General features: G+C 42.7%; 1 protein-coding gene across 1 annotated transcript in view; it reads right to left on the reverse strand.

Annotated features, from left to right (window-relative positions):
• Positions 1 to 529: 529 nt before the first annotated feature.
• The window catches only part of PTCD2 (pentatricopeptide repeat domain 2), a 193966-nt gene continuing 172097 nt past the window's right edge, over positions 530 to 22398 (reverse strand). The window contains exon 10 of the mRNA XM_086960801.1: positions 530 to 2657. Within this exon, the coding sequence (XP_086816927.1) occupies positions 2433 to 2657 (225 nt within the window). The 3' untranslated portion in view covers positions 530 to 2432. The remainder of the gene's footprint in view (positions 2658 to 22398) is intronic.

Genomic DNA, 22398 nt, shown 5'->3' on the forward strand with positions numbered 1-22398 from the left:
AGTCACAAGGTGACACCTACCGGTGCACAGGAGCATTGCAAGAGAAACATTTCTGGTTCCAGTCTGGCGCCTCTGGAGTACTCCAACGTGAGAACCTGTAGTTCGAAGTATGTATCAAAAATAATTTTACAAACAAATGTTTACCAACATATATATGTTTTTCCCTTCTGTATGCATTTATATTCCTTCTACAAATTGTGCACCTTAGTGGGAACACAAAAACAATTACAGACTACAGAAGCTCACAGAAACGAAACATACTAAAACGTAAAACAAGCGTAACGTGTTGAATGGAGGAACCTTGGTTTTTGCTTTTCGAATTTACAAATCTGAATAAAGCAACAAGAGTGGTTCAACATGCCATATTCTCACTTCTTTCGGTTTCTGTAGAAACAAGAACGCTATCACAGGAACCGTTTGTATATATTATAATTAGAGTGCATGCTTTTCTACGTGTGCTGGTCATACTCTTGCCCTGCCAAAACCAGATGTCTGCCACAAAGGCCTACATAATGAAAACAAGTATGTATACAGTCTTTCAAATAATTTATTACAACAACTCTGACTTCTATCTTCCAATAAAAGAAATACAAAGCATTTTTTCTCCAAAGTCTTGTCTAATATGTTACTTGATAAAAGCAGGTTCAATCTTTATTAACATCCCAAAAGACAATAAGCAATCATCGCCTTCCTCTCTGCAATGATTCAGAAACACTGCAAATAAGGTGTGGCTTTTCAAAGAATCTGTCTGCAAGGTTGAAACTTCATTAGGATTGAAAATTCAGGTATCTCGGAGTATTGAAGTCCAGGTTTACTTGTAACGGAACTCACCCGCATGCCACTTCTATGAGTAGCACTAGTCTGGTAACCAAATAGTTTAAGGCACTTTACCTCATTTATCGTTCTTAGATGTAATGCAATTGTAGATTTCCAGACAGAGGATGAATGTGAAATATGTTCTAAATGGCTTTACCAGTTTCTATCCATTTCTCAAGTAGCGCACACAAATGCCACTTTAGTCTTTTTAGGCGAGAAGTGAGCATCATGGATCAGGCAATTTCATTTTTTTTTAATTAAAGACAAAGATATAAAAACCTCAGAAATAAAACACTGACATTGCAACCAACATCACAATCACCACTACAGGAATGCATTTATAAACTACCAGGATTTTTCGTTTTTAGTGAGATCAGAAAAAAATTCAAGAGAAAATATTTTTATTAGGATTACTCTTCTTGCGGAACAAACTGAAATTTTCAAAATAAATGTTACTAATGTGCGCATTTGACAACATAGACCTATAAGTATACAGAATGTGCAAATTCAGGTGAATTCAATTTATAAACACAGTATACTCCCCATGTTGTTTGTATCAGAAGTAGTGTTTTACCCTTGCTTGGCTTTAGAAATCACAAGAGTACTTTTGACTAACCTTGCAAACCGTGGCACCGAGACCTGAAAATTTCAATTTTTATTTGACCATATTGCAGAGACACTGCTTTGCAACTTAAGCATCTTAACCATGGGACTGGAGGTCACATCACTGAATGTGAAGCCCATGTGGCGAGATAGGGTTACACTAGTGAGACATAAATAGATGGTGTTTTTCATTTCTTTTGATTTTGGGAGAGAAAGACAGAGAGGCGGGCTCAGTCTAATGCACACTGTAATAAAACAGATTGACAGTGAAAGCCTTACTTGAGCAATGTTTGACCCAATAAAGGAATTTTATGGATCCAATGCTCTGGGTTGACCACATCAGCAATCAATAGGTATAGACATAATACTGAGGGAGTGTCCCAGGATAGAGGAAAGGAAATTTCACAGTAATTGTTTGGACTAGTGGGATTCCGTGGGTACTAGGTGCAGTAAAGAACACTACCTATGAACAGGTTGGATTAAAAGTACTTACAAAGTTCTTGCATTTACTTCAGGTTTGCAACAGAAACAAATGCCTTGGAGTAAGAGACCTGTTAATGCCTTGTTGGGTTAAAGGCAGCACTGCCAGAAAACTTCGGCTTCTTTAATCGTTGAAATGTTTTTAGAATCTGCTGCTTTGCACCGTCGGGGAAGCAATGTATTCAGGCTGGTGTCCAGAAGGTATAGGCAACCTCCGCTGATGGAACAACAATTTCTGCTCAAAAAAGGAACACGCAGGATTTAGAATTGCTTTAAAATCCCAGCATCTACAGCCAAAATGCCACAGCATTAAAACAATTCAGGGGAACTCTTTTTTTCAAGAATTTCCACTTTCCTTGAGTTACCTTCCAACCAAGCATTCACTGTCCCCCAAGAAGTGTCTGAAAGCGTTCACCATAAACCCTTGTTTGAAATTATTCAGGGAAAAAGTTGGGGTCCTGGAGACCGCTTGCCCTCTTCCGGAGGCGATGACGCTCACTTCAAAAGTGCAATATTTACCCTCGCAGAGTCGGCTATTCGGAGAGCAGGGTGGACTGGAGCGACTTGAACGTCCGAGGGTTTCTCTTCCTTTGCTCTAGGGGTATAGGGTGGGGCTTTCTCTGGTGAGGGGTCTGGCACAGCATGTCATCCAGGGAGAGAGCGCTGATCTGTCCTGAGGCCTGCAGCTTGCTGTACACGGACTCAAACCTGGCCAGTTGTCTTGGGCTATTCTTCACCTTCTCGCGGACAGCAGCAAGCTAAAGGGATGAAACAAAAAGATATACACTGAGGAGTCAGCAGCCACATTATACTGCAGTAACAGAATTACTCAAGTTATATATTTCCATAAAAGCCGAATAGCTGCTTTAAAGAAGGACTTCAAATCAGTTCTCCCTATGAGCGGCTTTCAACAGTTAAAGTAAAGTTATACCCTTTCCCAGGGTCAGTTAAGTGAAGTCAAGTGGTGTTGACGACACATTAGACAATTACAAATAGATATAACCTTCTCTAGACACACCCCAAAGAGAGCGATTATTCCGCCCCTGCGGCTCTTGTTTATGGCCTAAGCTCCAGGCCAGAACTGCAGCCTGGACTGAGCCCTCCACTGATCACTTCAGTGCATAGAGCTCCACATCTGGCAAGTAATGGAGGATTTTTTGAATCTTCTACAGACTGACACCAGCAGTGGCTGAGGCGACGCAGAAATGGATTCAGTGCAATAAAGACTATGGGTAAGGAATCCGGGCAATTAGCCTCCCGCACCACTTACCAGTCTCAATCATTACTTCATGCGGAAACAACTAAGCAGGTTTAAAATTGCCTTGGGCTAACACAAACACAAGAAAACTGCAAGCTGACTAATGGATACCAATGAACCTTACTGTGAGAAGTTCCATAGAATTAACATAGTCAAAAACACACAGCAAAGCCGGTGCCTACGTTACATGGTGTTTGTTGTAATGGCTGTATATGACTGAATTCAAAACCAGAAAACTAAAAGACAGGTAAGGGACTCAAAGAAATAGATAACACATAGGCAAGCTCAGGCGAATATAAGTGGGTGCTATAACTGAGAGGACAGAGTATATCCAAAGAACAAAGAAAAAACAATTGCCGCTGGACAGTACGGCTGTCATTCATGTGATAATTTAACAGGTTACGGTACACAGCAAAGTAGACGTCAAGCGATGCAAATTTCAACGCTCACAGGTATCAACTCAGGCATAAGAGATTTACATCCCTGGGCCCTCAACAATCCTTGCAGATATAAGTCTAACAGGACACACAGGGCTGACCGACAGTGAGTGCTGATATAAGCATGTGGGTGACCGAGTTGCGGTGTACGGGTGAAGAATGCTGCCCATCTTTGAGAGGCTGGATGCGTAGTGTGTTCTGTGGGCAGGGCATATTGTGAGATACAAGTGGCCCTGTGAGTGATGGATGTTGCAAAAGACAAAGTGAGTGAATGATGCAAGCGATTGTTTTTTAAAGTGTGCGTGTGTGTGTGTGTGTGTGTGTGTGTGTGTGTGAACACCTTGGTGCCTGAGTGATGCTGAAATGTGTTGCATTGAGCTTAGTAATGTGAACTGGTGAGTGTGGGCAACAGAATATGCGGGGGATTACAGTGTGGACATGATGGAACCCCCTAGCACTGCGCCAACTGTCCTCCAACACAGATTACGTACCACCACTTACCATCCTGATTTCCCCATCTTACTATTCAATTCTCCAGATCATCCCTTGGAGAACGCTAGTGTGTAACCAAGTCTCGTGTGCCAGTAGTTACGAGTCCTCATCTAAATCTAGGTTTAATGATCACCCACTCAACCTGAAGCATACTTTGGATACCCCCAACCTGTTTGCTGAAGGCCACTATGTAACAGTTTCACTCAGGCATGTTTTGGAGAGAATTCCGTAACCACTCAAATTTCATGAACCATAAAATCATCCTCGAGAACAGAAGGCATAAGAAGGGTGGAGGGGAAGCACTAACATATGCTATCACAACCGGAACCTCATGGAAATGTTTGATTGAGCACACTCTAATTTGAGGGCCTAGGTGCCAGCCGCATTGTCAATCCCAAGAGTTTCATTATCACAGCAGTGGTTCATAGTCCACTACTTTTCTGGATTCCTCAAAGGGGCACTCCAACTGCAGATCACAACAGGCTGAGAGTCCTAATTCAAAATCTATGATGGACACCCTCACTAACATGCTTAAATCCTGGCAGACAAAGGAACTCCACTCCTTGGTTAAATATTGCAAATACACCCCCTTGTGTCCCTGATATTTCAGAGGATTTGATTTATCCCAAATATAAGGGTGCTAGTTGTCTAATTTATCATTGTGGATGACAACTTTGTATTTGGTATTGTGTATATATTGATTGTTCTTTGTGACATTTCATTCGTTTGTATTGCTATTTGATTATTATGAGTTTTTTTGTAATTGTATGTCAAAACACATTTTCAGGTTGTTCATTTTGACTGTGTAAGTACTAATGGGGTATTTCATTTAGTTGACTATGTGTTCTTTTTGTGATCAAAGATATTAATTTAAAAAATAATGAAATAAAAGGCAGAAATTACTGCTAAGGTAAACGTATTCGTTTTTGTTCATCTAACTTCACATGAATAAGTGTAGTGAAGTCACTAAAGGCTTAGGTATTTTTTTTCATATGTAGTAAATCCAACAGCATGCATGTGGTGAGTGGTCTAAGCACAAAGTTTAGGCTGATCCACAATCTTGCAACCTCAAAATGGAGGCGCAACTACAGCTATGGTCTGACCATTCTTTAGTCCATATCAAATAAAACCTACATTCAAAGCGGCAATGGCTCGCTTATCCTCCCTTTTACTCACATCACAGACATTAAGTTAGAGGAATCCTACAGTTCAGTCCAAGACAAGCAACCTAATTCGATCAACCTTGAAAACTTGTTTGGTAATCTGCATCAGAAAGTATTTTCTGCACAAAACATTTGAGTGCCAGCCAAAATGAGAACACTCAATTTGTAAATCAAATCAACCGTGGGAAACTAGCTATGCTGAAATGTGCCAACCACAAGCTGGAATTATAATGATGCAAGTCTAGGTCAGAAGATGAAACAATCAAATGGAAGAAGCATAGTACAGGTTACCATACGGTGATGTATAAGGCCAAATAGGCTTATTTATTTTGATTAAAGCATTGTTGAGGCATCCAATTAAACACAGAAAATCTTCAACAACTAGCAGAAGCTGTTCACCCCAGACGTCCTGAAAAGTATTCCATGCCTATCACGTGAAGACCCATATGAATCCTTGAAGCAAAATGGACATAATGAGTGACTCCACGGCCAACAGACTGGAACATCTTCTCTGCCAACATTCCACTCCATTCATACTACAAAGAATAAATATTCCCTGTATTAAACTCCCTAAGGAAATCAGAGTATGCAGGGAACATCTCCCTTTTAGGAAGAAACTCAAAACTTTCCTGTTTAATCATTAGCTGGTTTAGGGCTATGAATTGGATCATGACGAGTTGCTGCTCTTTAGTTGCTGCCAAAGGCGCGGAGATACTCCTTCGGGAGTCGATTCGCAGCGCCATAAAAACATGCAAATAAATAAATAAATAAATAAATTAAAGAATTCAAAGGGTGGCGCTAAAAGGTACATTTTCTTGGCATGCTTGGACTACTGTACAATCATCAATGCTGGTCTCTTTAATTAGCTCACTGCAAAGCTTTAATGCTTACAGAGGCAGGCAGTCGAGTGTGGTTTAACCTCCATAAACATGTCCATGACAAATCGGCCCTCAAAGGAGTTCCCTGGGTTCCAATGGAAAAAGGGCTCGGATGAAGGTCTTCTGTACCATTTATAAAGGTCACTGACTTGAATATCTGCAGAAACTGAAACCTTTCTTACGAGACTGCTAATCTGTTTAACAAACATTCTTCCAAGAGGCTGAAACACAAAAGAAGAGCTGTAGGAGTATAATGCCCCAGATTGTGGAATTTTCTAAACCCAATCCTGAGATCTGTACCCAAATGCAATTGATTCCTAAAACTTCTCAAAACAGAGACATTCGAATGAGCTCTGCAAAGAACACTAGTCGCAACTGCAGAATATTGGACATGAATATCAATCTACCCAGATAGAACTCTAACCAACCTTTTTTTCCTTCAGAAGCATACCTGTGCACCTTGGAGCTCTGATGTATTCCAAATGAGCCATACAGCAATTTACAAAACCTCTAAATAAAGAATAAAACTAAATGAGTTTATGAAGGTGGTATAGAGTTGTGGGAGGGGATGTGTAAGAACATTGCTGCATCTGCCACTATTGCTGTTAGTAAATTTTCCTTGCAGCGGCCAGAATCTAAGGAGCTGCTGTTCCATGATCAAAAGCCTAGAAATATTGGATAAGTTGTATCCTTTGAACTTATGAAACTGGTAGTGGATTCCTTTGCAGATGAAGCTATTACCAAAGAGTGGAATGCTTAAAATACTTTTGGGAGCTATCTACTTTTCCAGCACAGCCTATTGGTATGTGTAGAAGCCATTTTTAGACACTACTTGAAAATATTTATGCCCACATCCATGAACAGTGTCTCATTACAAGTGCAATCAAAACTAAAACAAACATGTTTTGCAAAAAGAGACTCAAAATGTAGACTTTCAAACATTTAAGCTTTCATAAATATAACCCTGATAATATGTTGAACTGCACCTAATCTCATTTTAAAGCATTTGCCATAGCATACGCTAGGAGAGAGGCTTCACCAACAGCTCAGTAAGGGCCAACACCTCGGTGAGAAGGTTGGGGTTGTTCTCAGTCGACAGTACTGTGTTCCAGTGGAGTTGGTACTGCCAATCATGGCAAATGCAATATTGTATTTATTCGTTTTGGTTAACGGTTTGCAGATCAAAACCGTATATTGATGCTGTGTGAGAGATGTTAACAAAAATAAGCAATTTCTCCAACTAGAATGTCGAGTTGTAAGGGTTCGCCCGAAGTATTAGTAAACAGGAGCTAGAGTTGGAGCGCATGTGGAAAACCGGAGCAAGATATGTAAAACCAAAGTTCAAAATTCCCATTATCACTAGTTTATGAGACTAGGTTACTAAAGATGTGACTGTATCAATGAACTTAGGAAGAAAAATCACAAACATGTATGTTTGCATTGTATAAGAAGCTGTAAGGGTAGATTAGGGCTAAGTGGGATCTGGATCGGTTGGGGCTCTGTCTAAGAGCGCGAGGGAGTAGGGTAAACACTGTCGGGACGATCAAACAATAGCTGCCACCTTTTCTATTGACTGAGCGTTAACTTATAAATATAGATTTATAAAATGTTTTTCATACCGATTAATTAAATCATTACAATACAAGTACTGAGTGCAAAGATTAAAACTGTATATATTTTCTCATCATGTAACTTTACACAGGCTACCTGTACCCGGTTTTATGGTTTCTATTTAAACAAATATATATTTTTAACTTGTCACTGTACTGCTAACCACAAGTCAGGTTCTGCAGTAATAGTCTGCCAGATCAAAGAGGGATGTCTGAAGTCGACGCAGTTGCAGCCTAAAACAGTCTATATCGTATACTGTACTTATATGATGTCCAGACATTGTTTTGGAAATGCTCTCACGTGTGACCTTTATTCCCTCTTGCCAAATGAAGTCAATGATGGGTTGACTGAAAAGCAGGAAGGACAAACAATAACCATGCTTTGATCCCATATTTGTGTAAATCTTATTGTTCGCTGCCTAGGTTACCTGGACCCACATCCTGCTGTACAGCGCTTTAATTACTTTAAATAAAACAGGGTTGAGTCCCTACGTATGTAGTTTGCTCCAGGGGGGCACTCTGCTGAAGGCTGAATAATAATCAGCAAAACATAGAAAGAAACATTCTTTCCCCGATGCCACAGACCTACTGGTGTGCTATAACAATTAAAGCAATAGTGGTATTTATGTGTTTATGTACTGGATTAAGGTCGAAAGCCTGAGTAAAACAGGAGCGAGAGGTTGGGGGGGAAGAGATTTATCTTCCACCCTAACCTCTAGGAGAACCCCAGCATACGCCTTGGAATGGAGAAGGGCAATAATCCAGGAGTGTTTAGGATCTTCAAGTGCACCCTTCTTGGAAGGCAGGTACAGGACTGAGCCTTTCCAGGAGTTGGCGACTACTGCCAGCTCAAATGTGCTACGTCCAAAGGATGGATCAGTCTCAGCCTATACTTCATTTCGGAGGTCTGAGCCCTTCCTGCAGGAGCTGAGACCCGGGAGGTCCCCCGGATCTCAGCCTGATGGATCTTCAGAAAAGGCGCTCAGAAAACACTGGGGGCTGTCTCCAGTCTGCTGTAGAAAGTCTGCGTGGTAAACATCTGAAGGTGGTTTCAGGAGCTGGACCTGGTCCGATTAAAGGTCAAAACAATGGGTAAGCAGGTTATTGAACTAAATGAATTACTTTAATACTGCTACTTTATTGAACTGTGAGGGTCACGGCCCTGACGAAGGGCAATAACTGAAAACAGTATCAAACTATAAAATACAACAAATATACAATGCTGACTTTCTAAGATATATATATATATATATATATATATATATATATATATATATATATATATATATATATATATATATATATATATATATATATATAAATATAAATATATATATATATGATGTCATCTGTCATAGCAGGTGTCCCAAACCATTCCCCCCCCAGCCCCACACAGAAATTATGTTTCATTGAAATCATGGATTCTCTGCTTCAAATAAGTTTCCAGTATGTATTTTACAACGTAAGATGTGCTTTTAGACCAGGTTTTATTGTTTGGATATATATGTTATTACCTACCTACTAGATTCATCCATTGATGGCAGGACGATAGGCCACCAGGCTGAATGTCTGTGTGGCCCATACAGGTCTGTTGTTCAAAAGCGGCAGTCCTACTCAGCCTATCATCCTACACTGCTGACAAAATTGGTAACGACTCTTGTTATTCAGCTGTCTAAAACAAACAGCTAATATTATTACCTTCTTGGTTACCACTCTTGCTGTTATTCCTCTTTCCACTAGCATGTGATGGAGCACAACAGCTCAATGGGGAACCTAGAAGCAAATCAGCAGTGTCTCCATTTTGTGCGTGCCTTTCATTCTTTAAACAAGCTTTCCAACAAGGTACCCGCAAGGCAAAACTCTTTACATAGACATTAACAGTTATTTTGTAACCGGCAGCTGCCTTCGTCTTAAATTTGTGGGACGTAAAAGCCATACATTTTGTTTGATTAGATTTTCCGCTCTGTCATGTTCTTTGTTACATGACGCCATGGCATCTAGGTTGTGGTGTACTCTTACTTGTTTAGAAGGCAGAAGGTGGTACTTCATCCGCACTTTTTACATTTCTGGGCTCATTCGCTTTTAACTGTTTAACCGCCATTGGAGTCTTATAAGAGTTGTACTGTAACCTGACATTTTAGATTCCATTCATCTATGCTGTGACCACAGTTACATGCCACCACCGAACAGGCTGATTTTTAAGATAATCAGAATTTTATGAGTGTTGGTGGTTTGCTACCATACATCCTAATATGGCGTACAAATATGCAGTGAAAATAAACACACTGCCCAAACATACAAATGAGTAGGATCTTTAAGTTAGCAATGCTCAGCTCCGACGGTGCAAGGGGTTTCTGTGTCAGCTGCTTCACTACTGCCCTTCATTGAAGGATGTAAACACGCTGGCTCCCACGGAGAGCCTCCACCCGGCCCTTGTTCTAGGGGAGTCTCATCTCAGGGAAGTGCAGATGTGTCCCCACAGGGAATTTCCTGGACACCAAAGGGAGACGCAGTCCATCGGTGGCCACGTCCTGCTTTTGGCGGACACAAAGAGTCTAGGAGCAAACATGAAGGAAAAGCCTTTCATAGTTATAATTAACACAAGTGTTTACTAATATTGCTGGTACAATTCCTTCAGAAGTTCCCAGCGGGAAGGGAAGCAGTACTGGTACACAACAGCTACACCAAGTCAAGAGAGGCTCAACAAATGAAGCAACATTAATGCACTACAAGCAGGTACCGGCTAACCTCGAAGGTGTTAAAAAGTTTAAAGATTTGGTCTCAGTACTGCCAATACTGTGCACCCCGGACCAATGATCACTGCTTGTCCGTGTTTAGAGAGATGGCTAGCTGGTTTGCAAGCAATCAGCCTCCATTTCGGCACCTCCATTGCCTTGACATGAGGATATGCTAGCCTCAAGGACTCTACCGCTGAGAGGTCAGAGGCACACTGTGAGGAGGTAGGAGTGGAGATACACTTAAAACCAATGCCAACAGTCTCTACCCTTGAGTTGTCATGGTCTCTGGCCACGGAAGTGCGGTGTAAAGGGCATCCAAGTGCTAAAGACAACCTCAGGAGGATAAAGCTAGAAACAATGTCTATTTTTCAGCTGTGCCATAACCTAATATGGGAGACTGATTTGCTACGTGGTCTAAAAGAAAGTGAATAGACCTGAAGTTATTAGCGACATCTAGATTCTAAATTCTCCTTCAGGTAGTATGGAACTTTCAAGTGAAGATAAACTATTAAAATGACACGCCACTCTGTACAGATTAGCAGTGCAAAATGAAGGTACCTCATTATGAGTGTAGATGAGATTTAAAGAGTTATTGTGGCCACGTTGGAGAATTTTAGTTTGATGAAAACTGTTGCAACTCCAACTTGGTGAATTGTTAAGTTACAGAACAACGATTTTGACTAAAACCTGATAATAAACAGTTTTCATTAAAAAAAAACCACATTAATATAAGAACAGTCATCGGAAAGACAGTGTGCAGTTATGAAGATTTGAATTACGATTAGCAAGCCAGCAATGCAAAACATCACGACATTACCCTCCCCTCCCACCTTCATCAGAAAATAAACCCCTTTACTCTTTACCCATTCCATTTCAACGGTCGTCATCGGACTCATCATCTGAGCTGTCATCAGATTCAGGTATGGGGTCACATATATCTCCCCTGTAAGTATTCCATGCAGTCCAAATTTTAGTCCACTTTCGGGGGCACTTCCGATTTACATAAATAGTTCTTTCAGTGACCATGGTAGTGTCCATGTCCCTACACCAAGCCTCCAATGAAGGCAAATCGGCTGATCCCCATTTCTGCACCACATTTCGTTTGGCTACCATGAGACCTAGGGTCGCCCATATCTCGATAAGTCATTGGGTTCCCAAATATTGAGGAGGTCTCTTCGTGGAAAACCTGATAATGTTTGACAAAACACACACCAGTCCCAGCATAGAATCCCTTTAAACCATTAAAAAATATATAATGAACTGTGAAAATAATTATTTAAAAATAACAATGACAAGAGGATGTTGGGACAAACTCTTTTCCCTAAAAACCCCACAAGAAATACTATGTTCTATGTATTTCACAACACATACTGGAAGAAGGACGACCAGGGTACTAGATAGGGTGAGGGAGCAGAAGTAAAAGCAAAAAAAAAAAACAGATACTTACTATGTGGTGGAGAATATCTAACTACACATTCCTCACCTTGAAATATTCCCCGAGACATCAGACTGGATCCAGAAAACTTCTAGGCAGTACGCCTGTGCACTGGAAGGTGGCATCTGCTGCTCCACATCGATATCAATAGTGCCAGATGTGATGTGTATTGGCCTTTATAGGCGCCGCCCATGCACGCTGAAATCAGTTGCTTTTGTGACTCGGACGCAGAGCCTAAATCACATTGGTCATGACCAGTGAGCAGATTCCTAGATGGGATCTCTGTAGGTGAAAGAATCCAGTTCACAGATCGGGCGGATGGGAGTGTTGGTGAGGAATCTGCAGTTAGAAAATAGTCTCTACCAGAAAAGACATTATCAAAGGTAACAAACTTGTACTTCTGATAGACGCTTCTAACTTCAGATTCCTCATCTTAGAATAGATACCAGAGCAGTACCTTCTAGGAGGTGGGTCTGTGAACTGGCTCAGACCAAAAGTCCTATAAGACCAAATGGGCAAAATGCCTGTTACACCGGACCAGACTGTCCAGACAGTAGTGCTTTGGAGGCACTTCCACATCACAGCCTGGGAGATGTCCAGGACAGCATGCCAATGCAGTAGTAGCAGCCTTTGCTCTGGTTGAATGAGCCCTCTAGAGGCAGCTTTTTAGCTAAAGCTTAGCAGATCTTGATTCAGTGCACGTTCCCACAGGAGATGGTCCGCTTCTGCACCTCTTTCCACCAACTGGTGTTCTGTGGGAAGTTCAGTGCTCTCTTCGGATCCAAATAATAGAGACGCTCCTCTCCTTAGAGGGGTGAGGTGGAGAAAATAACATCATCAGGGAGATGGATTGGCCAATATGAAACAACATAATCACCTTTGGAAAGGAGGACACACGAGTCCAGAGAACCAGCTTGTCCGGCCAGAAGGCAGTATAGGGAGCAGCCAAACAAAGAGCCTGAAGCTTGCGCTCACTCTGGGAAGATGTGAGGGACACCAAGAACACAATCCTAAGGGTGAGCAACCTGAGTGGACAGCTATGCATCGGTTCAAAGGGAAAACACATGAGGAAGATCAAAATAAAATCAAGTCCCACTGGGGGATAACAAAAGGAGATGGGAAAGAAATGCTGGAGCCCCTTTGAAGAAAGGCCTCACTGGTTATTTAAACTAAGATGGCTGGTGCAGCAAACGCAAAACGGCCATATAGCTGCCAAATAACTGTACCCGAATCAAGGCTTCACTGGGCTAAGGACATCGTAAACAACCAAACCTCGGAGAGCTTGGCATGAAGCGGGTCGACCTGCTTGGTGCCACACCAAACCATAAACTTATCCCAATGGTAGGAGTATACCCATTTGGTAGATGGAAGCCTGGCTGCGAGAATAACATTCACAACCTTCGAGGAAGGTAAAAAGCCCTCAACTGCTGCAGCTTAATCTTCGGCACGGAGGTGGAGCATGTGAAGGTTCGGGTGCAAAATTCTTCCCAACTGCTGCAGCAACAGGAGTTCCTCCCGAAGGGGTATCCTGATTGGAGGATAGATACTCATGAGTTTGGGGTGCCCAACTCTCCTTGCCCAGTCTGGCATTACTAGGATGACTTCGGCCTAGTGGTCTTGACCTTCAGAACTCTGGCCACGAGAGGTATCGTCAGAAAGGGGTACAGCAGTCCACAGTTCCACCAGACGTGGAATGTGTCTAACAGCGAGAGCCGCACACGAAACTCTAACTCGCAAAAGTGCTAACATTGTGCGTTCTCTACAGTAGCGAACAGATCGAGCCATGGGTCCTCCTAGTTGCATAGGAGTCTTGCGTCACCTCAGGGTGTAACTGCCATTCGTTATCTGCTAGGCACTGAAGGCTGAGCTCATCCACTGTGGCGTTCAAGGAGCCAGGCAGATGCTGCACAATCAGGAAAATCTTCTGGTGCTGCAGCCACGCCCAGAGGGGCAGGGCCTCTTTGAACAGGGGCCAGGGCCCCACCCTGCCCTACTTGTTACAATACCACACGGCCGTGGTATGGTCTGTAAATACTTGAACCGGTCTCCCTTGAATGGATGACAGAAAGACGTTCAACACCTATCGGATGGCTTGTAACTTCAACTGGCTGATGTGGTGTTGAGCCTCTGCCGGAGACTAGAGGCCTCCGATCTCCACCTCTCCCTGATGGCAGCCCCAGCCCGGAAGCGATGCATCTGTCACCAATGCCAGCTCTCGGTGGGGAACATAGAGCGGTCTGCCACTGACTAAATCGCGGTCCTATAGTTACCACAGAATGTCTTTTGCAGACTCCTCTGAAATCTGGCCTAGTGTGAAGAAGTCCCCTTGATGTTACTGTCACTGGAAATTCAGATCCCACTACAGAGCCGGCATATGCCATCTGGTGTGCTTGACCAGCAGCATGCAGGAGATCATCAGCCCCAGAAACCTCAGAGTCGACATCACTGAGATCCAGGACCGAGGCTGAAACATAGGAATCATAGCTCCAATGTCCTGGACTCTATGTTATGCGATACAGTTGTAAAACTGCACAGTGACCAGATTGGCTCCAATATAAGAGAGCAACTAGGAAGGAGTCAGGTGTAACTTTGGCATGTTTAAAGTGAACACAGCGATAGGAGGAGGTTGGTCGTAGTCAATAGGTGGCTGTCAACCACCTGGAACAAGCCAACAATCATTTATCGAGGTAGGGGAAGACCTGGACTTCAGACCTCCACACATCTGAGACCACCGCCAGCCCCTTTGAAAACACTGAGGGGCGCTGGTAAGGCCAAACAGAAGAACAGCGAACTGACAATGCTAGTGGCACACCATGAACCTTAGGCATGGGTGATGGTGCCAGCAGCGGCATCAGTGCCAGGCTCAGCTCTGGAACTCGGAGCTGATCCAAAGGGTCCAACTGGTGCAGAGGGAGGTCCTGCCAGCGGAGTCCCACTTGGGAGGTCTCTCAGCTCCATAGGTGCTCCAGAGTGAGTCGGTTGAGCAAACAAGTGCATCATGGCCTCCATAAACTCTTGGAGTTGATAAGGAGTCAGCCCAAGCCCGGAAAATGCTGGCTGGCTCAGAGTGGAGGCTGGTATCTGTGCTGGAAATTGGCTTTGGGAGCAGGCCTAATGGCCCAGAATCTTCTCAGGAGACTAGGAGCCCCCTTAAGATCACATCTTCTTGAACTTAATATAGGAGTGCGACATCAACAACTACTCTTGGGACTGCTTGTGGGAGCATGATCGGGTATGAGGAAAAATAGTCTCCAAGACACCAGGATTAGCTCCAAATCTGCGTCTGTCGCCACAAAAAGAAAATAAATTATGTCAGCGCACGTGGGTGGAGGCTATGTAGGCCTGCGCACATCACATCTGGCACAGACAGAGTTGATCCGGAGTCGCAGGCAAGAGCTTTCAGAGTGCAGGGGCACAGCTTCAAAGTTTTCTGGATCCAGTCTGGTGCTTGGAGGAATATTCAAAAGTGAGGAATCTGCTGTTCTAATTCTCTATTACAAAGGGCACATAAGAATAAGATGTACTGAGTTGATGACAGGCAGGAGAAGGAAAATGCCATTTAAAAACCTAGAGGCGGGACAGGAGGTCAAGAGGGTCAAAAGGGCAAATTAACAGGAAATAGGGAAGCGAGGAAGGATGAGCGGTAAAATCAAGAGGAAGTACATGACTCCTTCATAAATAATGAAATACGATATAACTTGACAGCCTGGTAGTGTATTTTTTACATAAAATGCATTTGTCAAGACAGATGTCATTAATCTGGCATTAGTTACATCGTGTCATATTGCTCAGGTAGGACCCATCAAAAGCTGTATGATGGTAGTTTTCATCAGCAAAGCATACAACAGGTCTTGAAACTATAGTGATAAACTTATGTTTAAAGATTTGAATCCATTGTACCCCGCCCACCCCTGAAACACTGCAGTAGGGACCCCATGGGTCCTTAATTCACTATTGCATCTCAGAAGATTTCCTGTACAAAGAATAAAGCCAGGCAATCCATTAATTTGCGGCTCCACAAAAGCTTAGGAGTCCAAGACAGACTTCAGAGTTTTCAAATTTGACAAGTTGGGAGACCTGGATGTTGTGAAATGAGATGCCTGGATTGATTAAAGGGCAGCTGATTTTTATGATATATTTTTGGTAGAGTAGAGCAAACCACAAGCACGTCCATTTACATTTCTGGTGTTTTGTACACCCCAGTTTAACCTACAAGCACTAGAAAATACTCCTAACTTGCAGAGCACTTCAAAGGATTGAGTAGCTCTTTTGCCAGCAGATGCCAGGGAGATCACACCTTTGACAACAGTAGGGTCACTGCGTGGGGATCTGTGAAATGACCACTATGGAAGCAGCCTTCCCTTACCGTCTGCTCTAAGTTCACTGTCGTACAGAGAGCTGCCTCAAGATCAGCACACTGCGAATACTCTATATCTGAGCTACAAATACTCTACATCTGAGCTGGTGCAAGTTGCCTCATGTTACATGAGCTACTTTGTATTTATGATTAAGAAACAGACGAATATGGGCACACAGCCCACGAATGGTTTGGACAGTATTGATAACAAGATGGCTTAATTCCGTGTATGTAATTCTACTACAAATTGTTTTTGTGCTTTCAATCATTCCCACAGGCGAGTTCACTTGCTGCTCTATGTAATAATGTATGGATAGAACAGACAACGAAAGAAAACTCCACCAAACAGGAAGTACATACAACGAATTTGCCTACACTACATTTCTACTACTTTAACGGCAGCAATGGTTCAGTTAAGTCAAGAACAAAAGACCGCAACTAAAAGTAATATATTAAGACGCTGTTAGAAGTTGATCCTATAAGATTAGACGCCTTAGTATCACGGCAGGAAGCGAAACAAACAGAAATGTGTACAGACGTGAAGGGAGACAGGTGTAGCTCATCTGTCACAGGGCAGACTGACTGTAGCTGGCAGCGGGCGTTTCCCCGGTGGGCCGCCAGGGTGGGGGCGGTTTTAGTCCCCCTGTGAGGTTTTTTTGTTACCGGGGGCCCATATCGGCCCCAAGTAACAAATGCGCACAAAGCTTTCCTTCCGCTAGCACCTGGGGCTTAGAGAAAATAAAACATATTTCTCTTAACATGCAGAAAGGAACGTTTACTGTTTCTATTTCTAGATGGCAGCCACGGTGACATCCAATAATGCAAAGGTGCTGTTCCCAGGAGAGTGGCTCACAGGCACAGAATAAGTTAAGACACCAAGAGGTAAGAATGAAGAGCTGCTGCTAACAACACGATAAAGATGAGCATCGAGAGCGCATTCGCTCAACGGAACCAGAACAATAATATTAAAGAATAATCTATAAATCTGCACGCATGAGGCCATCTAGTGGTGACAAAGTGTATTTCAATCTCAACAAAGCAACCTACTGAGAAATTACATTCTAGCTTCTTCCGGCTTGATTAGCCTTTCGAATATTTTCACGTAGGAACAGAATCTGCTCTGCATAGAACAAAGAGCTTTTGGTAGCTTCACAAATGAGCGCCATTTTTAGAAGTGATAGATGGGGCAAAAAACAAACAAAATATGTGATTATGAGTACTTTTATTTAAGTTCTTTATAATCATAAAAGAGTGGAACAGATAACCATGGTTGGTGAAACATTAAGTTAAAATTACAATGAACACATGAATTACAATTATATTTGTATGGAGTAGAGTTAACTTTTTTTGGTAAGTTATTAGAACTATACACATTTTCACATGCTTCTCCAAAGTGTAATAAAGTGCTAGTGCTGAGAGGATATGGACTACAGGGTTTAAAATAGATGAACAAGGCAATGCTGCATTGCCTGGTTCATTTCATCAGTCATTCTTGTCTAGTTCTTTTGCCGCTAGATTCCAAAATGTTATTGGTTTGCAAGACAGAACGGACGAGCCTTCAAGACAATTTATAACGGCTGCTCTGCAGGCCCTTCTTTGTTCACTCCTCAGTGTTTCCCGAAGGAGGATTGTCCAAGTGCTTAGTAGCGCAGGACAGATGCATAAGGGATGTAGCAATGACTCCTCTCCAGGACAACAAAGGCGGCGCGGCACTCCTTTGTTGTACAAGTCCGTTTCCATATTGGAGTGAGGTCTTTCGAGGTGTATGATCCCAGCCTCAATAGGGTCAGGTTCAGCTTGTGTTGATATGAAAAGTGTTCTAACAGATAAGGATGAGGTTGCGCGTTTTATAAGATGACAGCACGGCCCATGCGTGCGATTTGTGGGCCAAGGCAGCTTTGTCTGTTAACAGCGATTGTTGCTTGATGACTTTGTTTACTAGGTGTTTAAACTCGGAATAGGTTGTTGTTGTGAGTCAGGCCACGTCTAGCCTTAGGGCGGAAAGCGATACTTTCAAGACCGGAAGTACTGACTTGCTTAACCTGGATTGTTTTTCTATCTCCTGCCAACAATGATGGGCTAGAGTGTTTTCGTTTGCTGCCCGCATTCTCCAATAATATTTAACCAGTGCTCCTCGTCTTGCTGGTATCTGGTTTTTAATCCATACTCCAGTCTTATTTGTGCTTGTGAAATATGGCGTGGGATTGAAAAACATTTCTTAAAGAGGCTAGATTGTACTAAATTTAAAACTGTCGAGTCCTTTATGTTGATCATTTCTGACCCATACGAAGTGGATGGCAGGAATTTTGCTGCTATGACTTTCAGTAGGTAATTTGTTGAGCAACTGCAGAGTTTTTTCTGCAAGGTTTTTAATGCCAATAGAAGCTGTTTGGCTTTAGCTTGCCCTAGGTCCAGGTGTTGCTTGTAGTTCAGCTGGCGATCAAGGTGTACCCTCAAGTATTTATATGTGTCCACCTGGGTCAATAGGTTGTTGTTTAGCATCCAGATGAATTGAGGGCGTTTTTTTGTGGGGGCTGGAGACTCCAAGGGGTAGTTAGCTGGCCTCCGGATCTAAAGAATCAGTGGCATAACAGGCTTCCAACCATCTTGCACCTGCACCTGGGCTCTGCCATCTAGGAGTCTGCCCTGTCACGTGGTGCCACAGCTGTCCTGGATCCTTGGAAGTGGGCGTAAAGTGCTTGTCAGTGGAACTCTACTGAGCGACGATTACCCGAGCAGAACCGAATCATCTACTTGGCTGAGTGGCCGATCCCCGAGCAGAACAAACATTTCAAAAGAACTGCATCACCCGCTGCAGCTCTCAGAACTGGCAAATCACCCTGGCGGTGTATCTACAGTCCAGGTCCTTGCACCTATCGTCGACAGCTGCCCCGACAAAGACACCGGACTCCACATCGCAACCTCGCAGCTCCTCGGGACCAACGCATTGCCAGATGAATGCCACATTCCAGATGTGGATTTTGCATCACAAGCCCCGCCAAGGGCATACCCGATGATGAGGCAACAGGAACTAGCACCGCAGCCTTATTGCACATCAGATCTGATGCATTGCTTTCATTGTGCGTCATATAATCGACCCAGATCTATGCAATATTCCACAACCAGGATTTAACGTACTATGTCCAGCGGGCCTAACTGTATCCTTGTAGCCGGTCCGTGATCCATCACGGTCGCCCTGAACTTATGACTTTATCCCCAGTCTGGCATGACCAGATTTCTCCAGTTGACACTTTCTGCTTTTAGGGACTATTTTCAATATAAACTTTAAAATTCAATATATGCAGTTCTACTAATTGGATTTTTGTCGTTTTGGTCATGTTTTATTGAAACGTACTCTATTTTCCAAACTTGTTGTGGGCTAATTTTGTGGTGTGTTGTCATGGTTTTACTTTTTAAAGTGTTGCACAAATACTTTACACAGTGTCTCTAAGTAAAGCCACATAAAGTCGCCCTTTTATATAACCATATAAAACCATATCTGAATATAATAACAAAACAATGATAGCTTTAGATACCAATCCTCAGTTTGTCCTTAAGGTTACAGCCAATCTGGTCCCCGTAACAATGAAGGCCAAAGAGGAAGACACTGATCACTAAGAAAGATCCTACCCTGATTAATGGGAAGTTGACCTCTAAGTACACTGGTTGCCCTCCCTGATTTAATGAGGCCGAATACAAAATTGAGTGATATACTTCTATGTAGACACATGAATGGCTGAGTAAGGATTAATAAAGTCGCACACAAAAACCTGAGAAATTGAAGAGTTTTGGTCAGTGGAACTGCTGAGGGAGACCGAAGCAATTTTTAGTAAGACATGTTTATCGAAAGAACGCAAGGCACACTTTTGTTTCAGTGAAGGCAATGTGGCTGCTTATGCACCCGGATACTTATGCAACATAGAGTAGGCAAAGCTGTGAATGTTATAGCTTTAAGAGGTAGTTTTCGGTCCTCCTTCTAGTGCATATTGTGATAACAAGCTAGCAACACAAGAGACACAGGCTCATTACCAGGGAATGACCCTTGAGTCAAATAATTACACAGCAGGACAATATATGGAGTGTGAGGGACACACAAGCTATTGCTTTCTTGGCAGGCACTAAGGGAGGGTTTTTCGAAGCAGATACAAAGATGCTGGACAGCTGTTGCATTCAGCAACTGACCCAGACAGGCTTTGTACAATTCAAATCTATTTAGTGGACTAATCCAAGATGGAGGTCAGATCAAGAAAAGGCTTCTCAAAATCCCAAACCAAGATCATTAATTAAACATTTCCAAGATATACTAGTGCCAAGAAAATATGCCAGCCATGGCAGAGTATAAAATGACAAATTCGAAAAAAATATTTGCAACATCTCTTGTAGGTGGATACAAGTAGTGCTGCTTTCTGTGGTTACACTGGGTTCCAGTAGTGCTTCGATTCTTGTTTCAGAGTTGGTGCCAGGTTTTAGAGAGTCGTCATTTATTCATTTTTGTGAAAACCTAATAACTTACCATGAAAGCAAAACAGGCAACAGCAATTGAAAATGTATGCGCTAAACTCTAGAAGAATCACTTTTAAATGCATATGTTCAAATCACAGTGTTCACTAGGGTTCTAGTGGATATTACAAATTATCTTCAAAGTCCTGTTCACACCATTTTGCATTCATCAAATAGAGTCACACCCTCCAGACCCAAATCCAAAATGTGTTTAAAAAAAAAAAAATACAAGAATCCAATAAAACTGTTTTTCTGACCAGATATGACAGTGGCATATCCAGACATACCACAAACATCTCTTAAATCCTTGATGACCTCTAAAACTAAAAGGTGCGATGTCTGATTATTACTATAACATTATGGCAAGGCAAAATCATACAGACAGCATTATAGAATGACACCTTTTAGCAGAGCTAGATAATCAACATATACAGGCAATGACGAATAATCGCTGATTATATTTTAGCACGTGTGAGGTTAATGGTTGGCTTCATCAGGGCAAGAACAAAAAAACAGTAATAACAGTATTTTTTATTGTCTTTTCACAACTTTAACATTTTTGCCAGTTTACCCTGTAGGGTAATGGGCGAATGGGACCAAACAGGGGTTGCCTCAGTGATTTAATCGGCTCAGAAATATGTAGGAAAAGTACTGGCCAATTAAGAAGACTTTAATGAAGTGCGACAGGAAGCCAACAAATTGTAAACAGTGGGCGGGAAAGCCCTTTTTAGGTCTCGGCCTGGCGAAAGCAGTGCATGCGCTGCTCTCGTCATACAAATGCTTCTTGGAATCAATACAGATTCCGAAGCTCTCAAGGGCGGAGTTGAAGCCCCGCCCATCTTCTTCATTCGCTGAAGTCATCCTCCATGCAAAACGCAGACTCACAATTGAAAAGGAGGCTTCTTAGTCCCTCCTTTGTTGCCGCCTTGTTTCCTTTTAACCGTGATTGGATCGTTTACTGGCGGCGTGACACACTCTCTTTCATTAGTCCCTACGCACTTCTTTCTTCTCATTCGGCTTTGGAAAAGTCAGACGCGTGTTTATTTTCGCATCGCGCTTTCACTTAAAGTGAAAGTGCGATGCGAAAACCGCGCTTGTTTACTCAGCCGATCCCTTGGAATCGCAGAGCAGCTCATATCCTCCAATCCGGCACCCCTTATATTCTCTCCATATCACCTTGGTTTTCTCGAAACAGGTCTCCCCTCAGCTCCTTGTGTCTTCTTACCCGCCTCTTCTTTCCCTCCGCTCTACCATCCTGCCAGAAGAGCCTGCCCATATCACAGGTTTCTCCGTAGTCGCTCTGCTGTTCTTTGTGAGCCATCCACAAAGACACATCACGGGAGCCTACACTGCCCTAATTCTCGCTCATCCCTCGACATCTCATTACCTTTGCTGAATATCCTCCCAGGGTGCTCATTTCTGCTTCCCTTCTTGTTTTTTTGTTGTTGTATATAGCGCGAACTAATCGCTTCCATGTGACACATGCTTTACATTAAAGAGAAAGCTTCAAACAAAACATGTGCGATGTTTGCACAATCACACGGCAACAAGAAATGGATATTGTAGCGACATGATCCTAACGAGCTGGTCTGATTTGCACACGCAGCAACCTTTTGACAAAATAAACATTT

This window comes from Lissotriton vulgaris, chromosome 3_1, assembly GCF_964263255.1.
Source record: "Lissotriton vulgaris chromosome 3_1, aLisVul1.2, whole genome shotgun sequence".
Taxonomy (NCBI): domain Eukaryota; kingdom Metazoa; phylum Chordata; class Amphibia; order Caudata; family Salamandridae; genus Lissotriton; species Lissotriton vulgaris.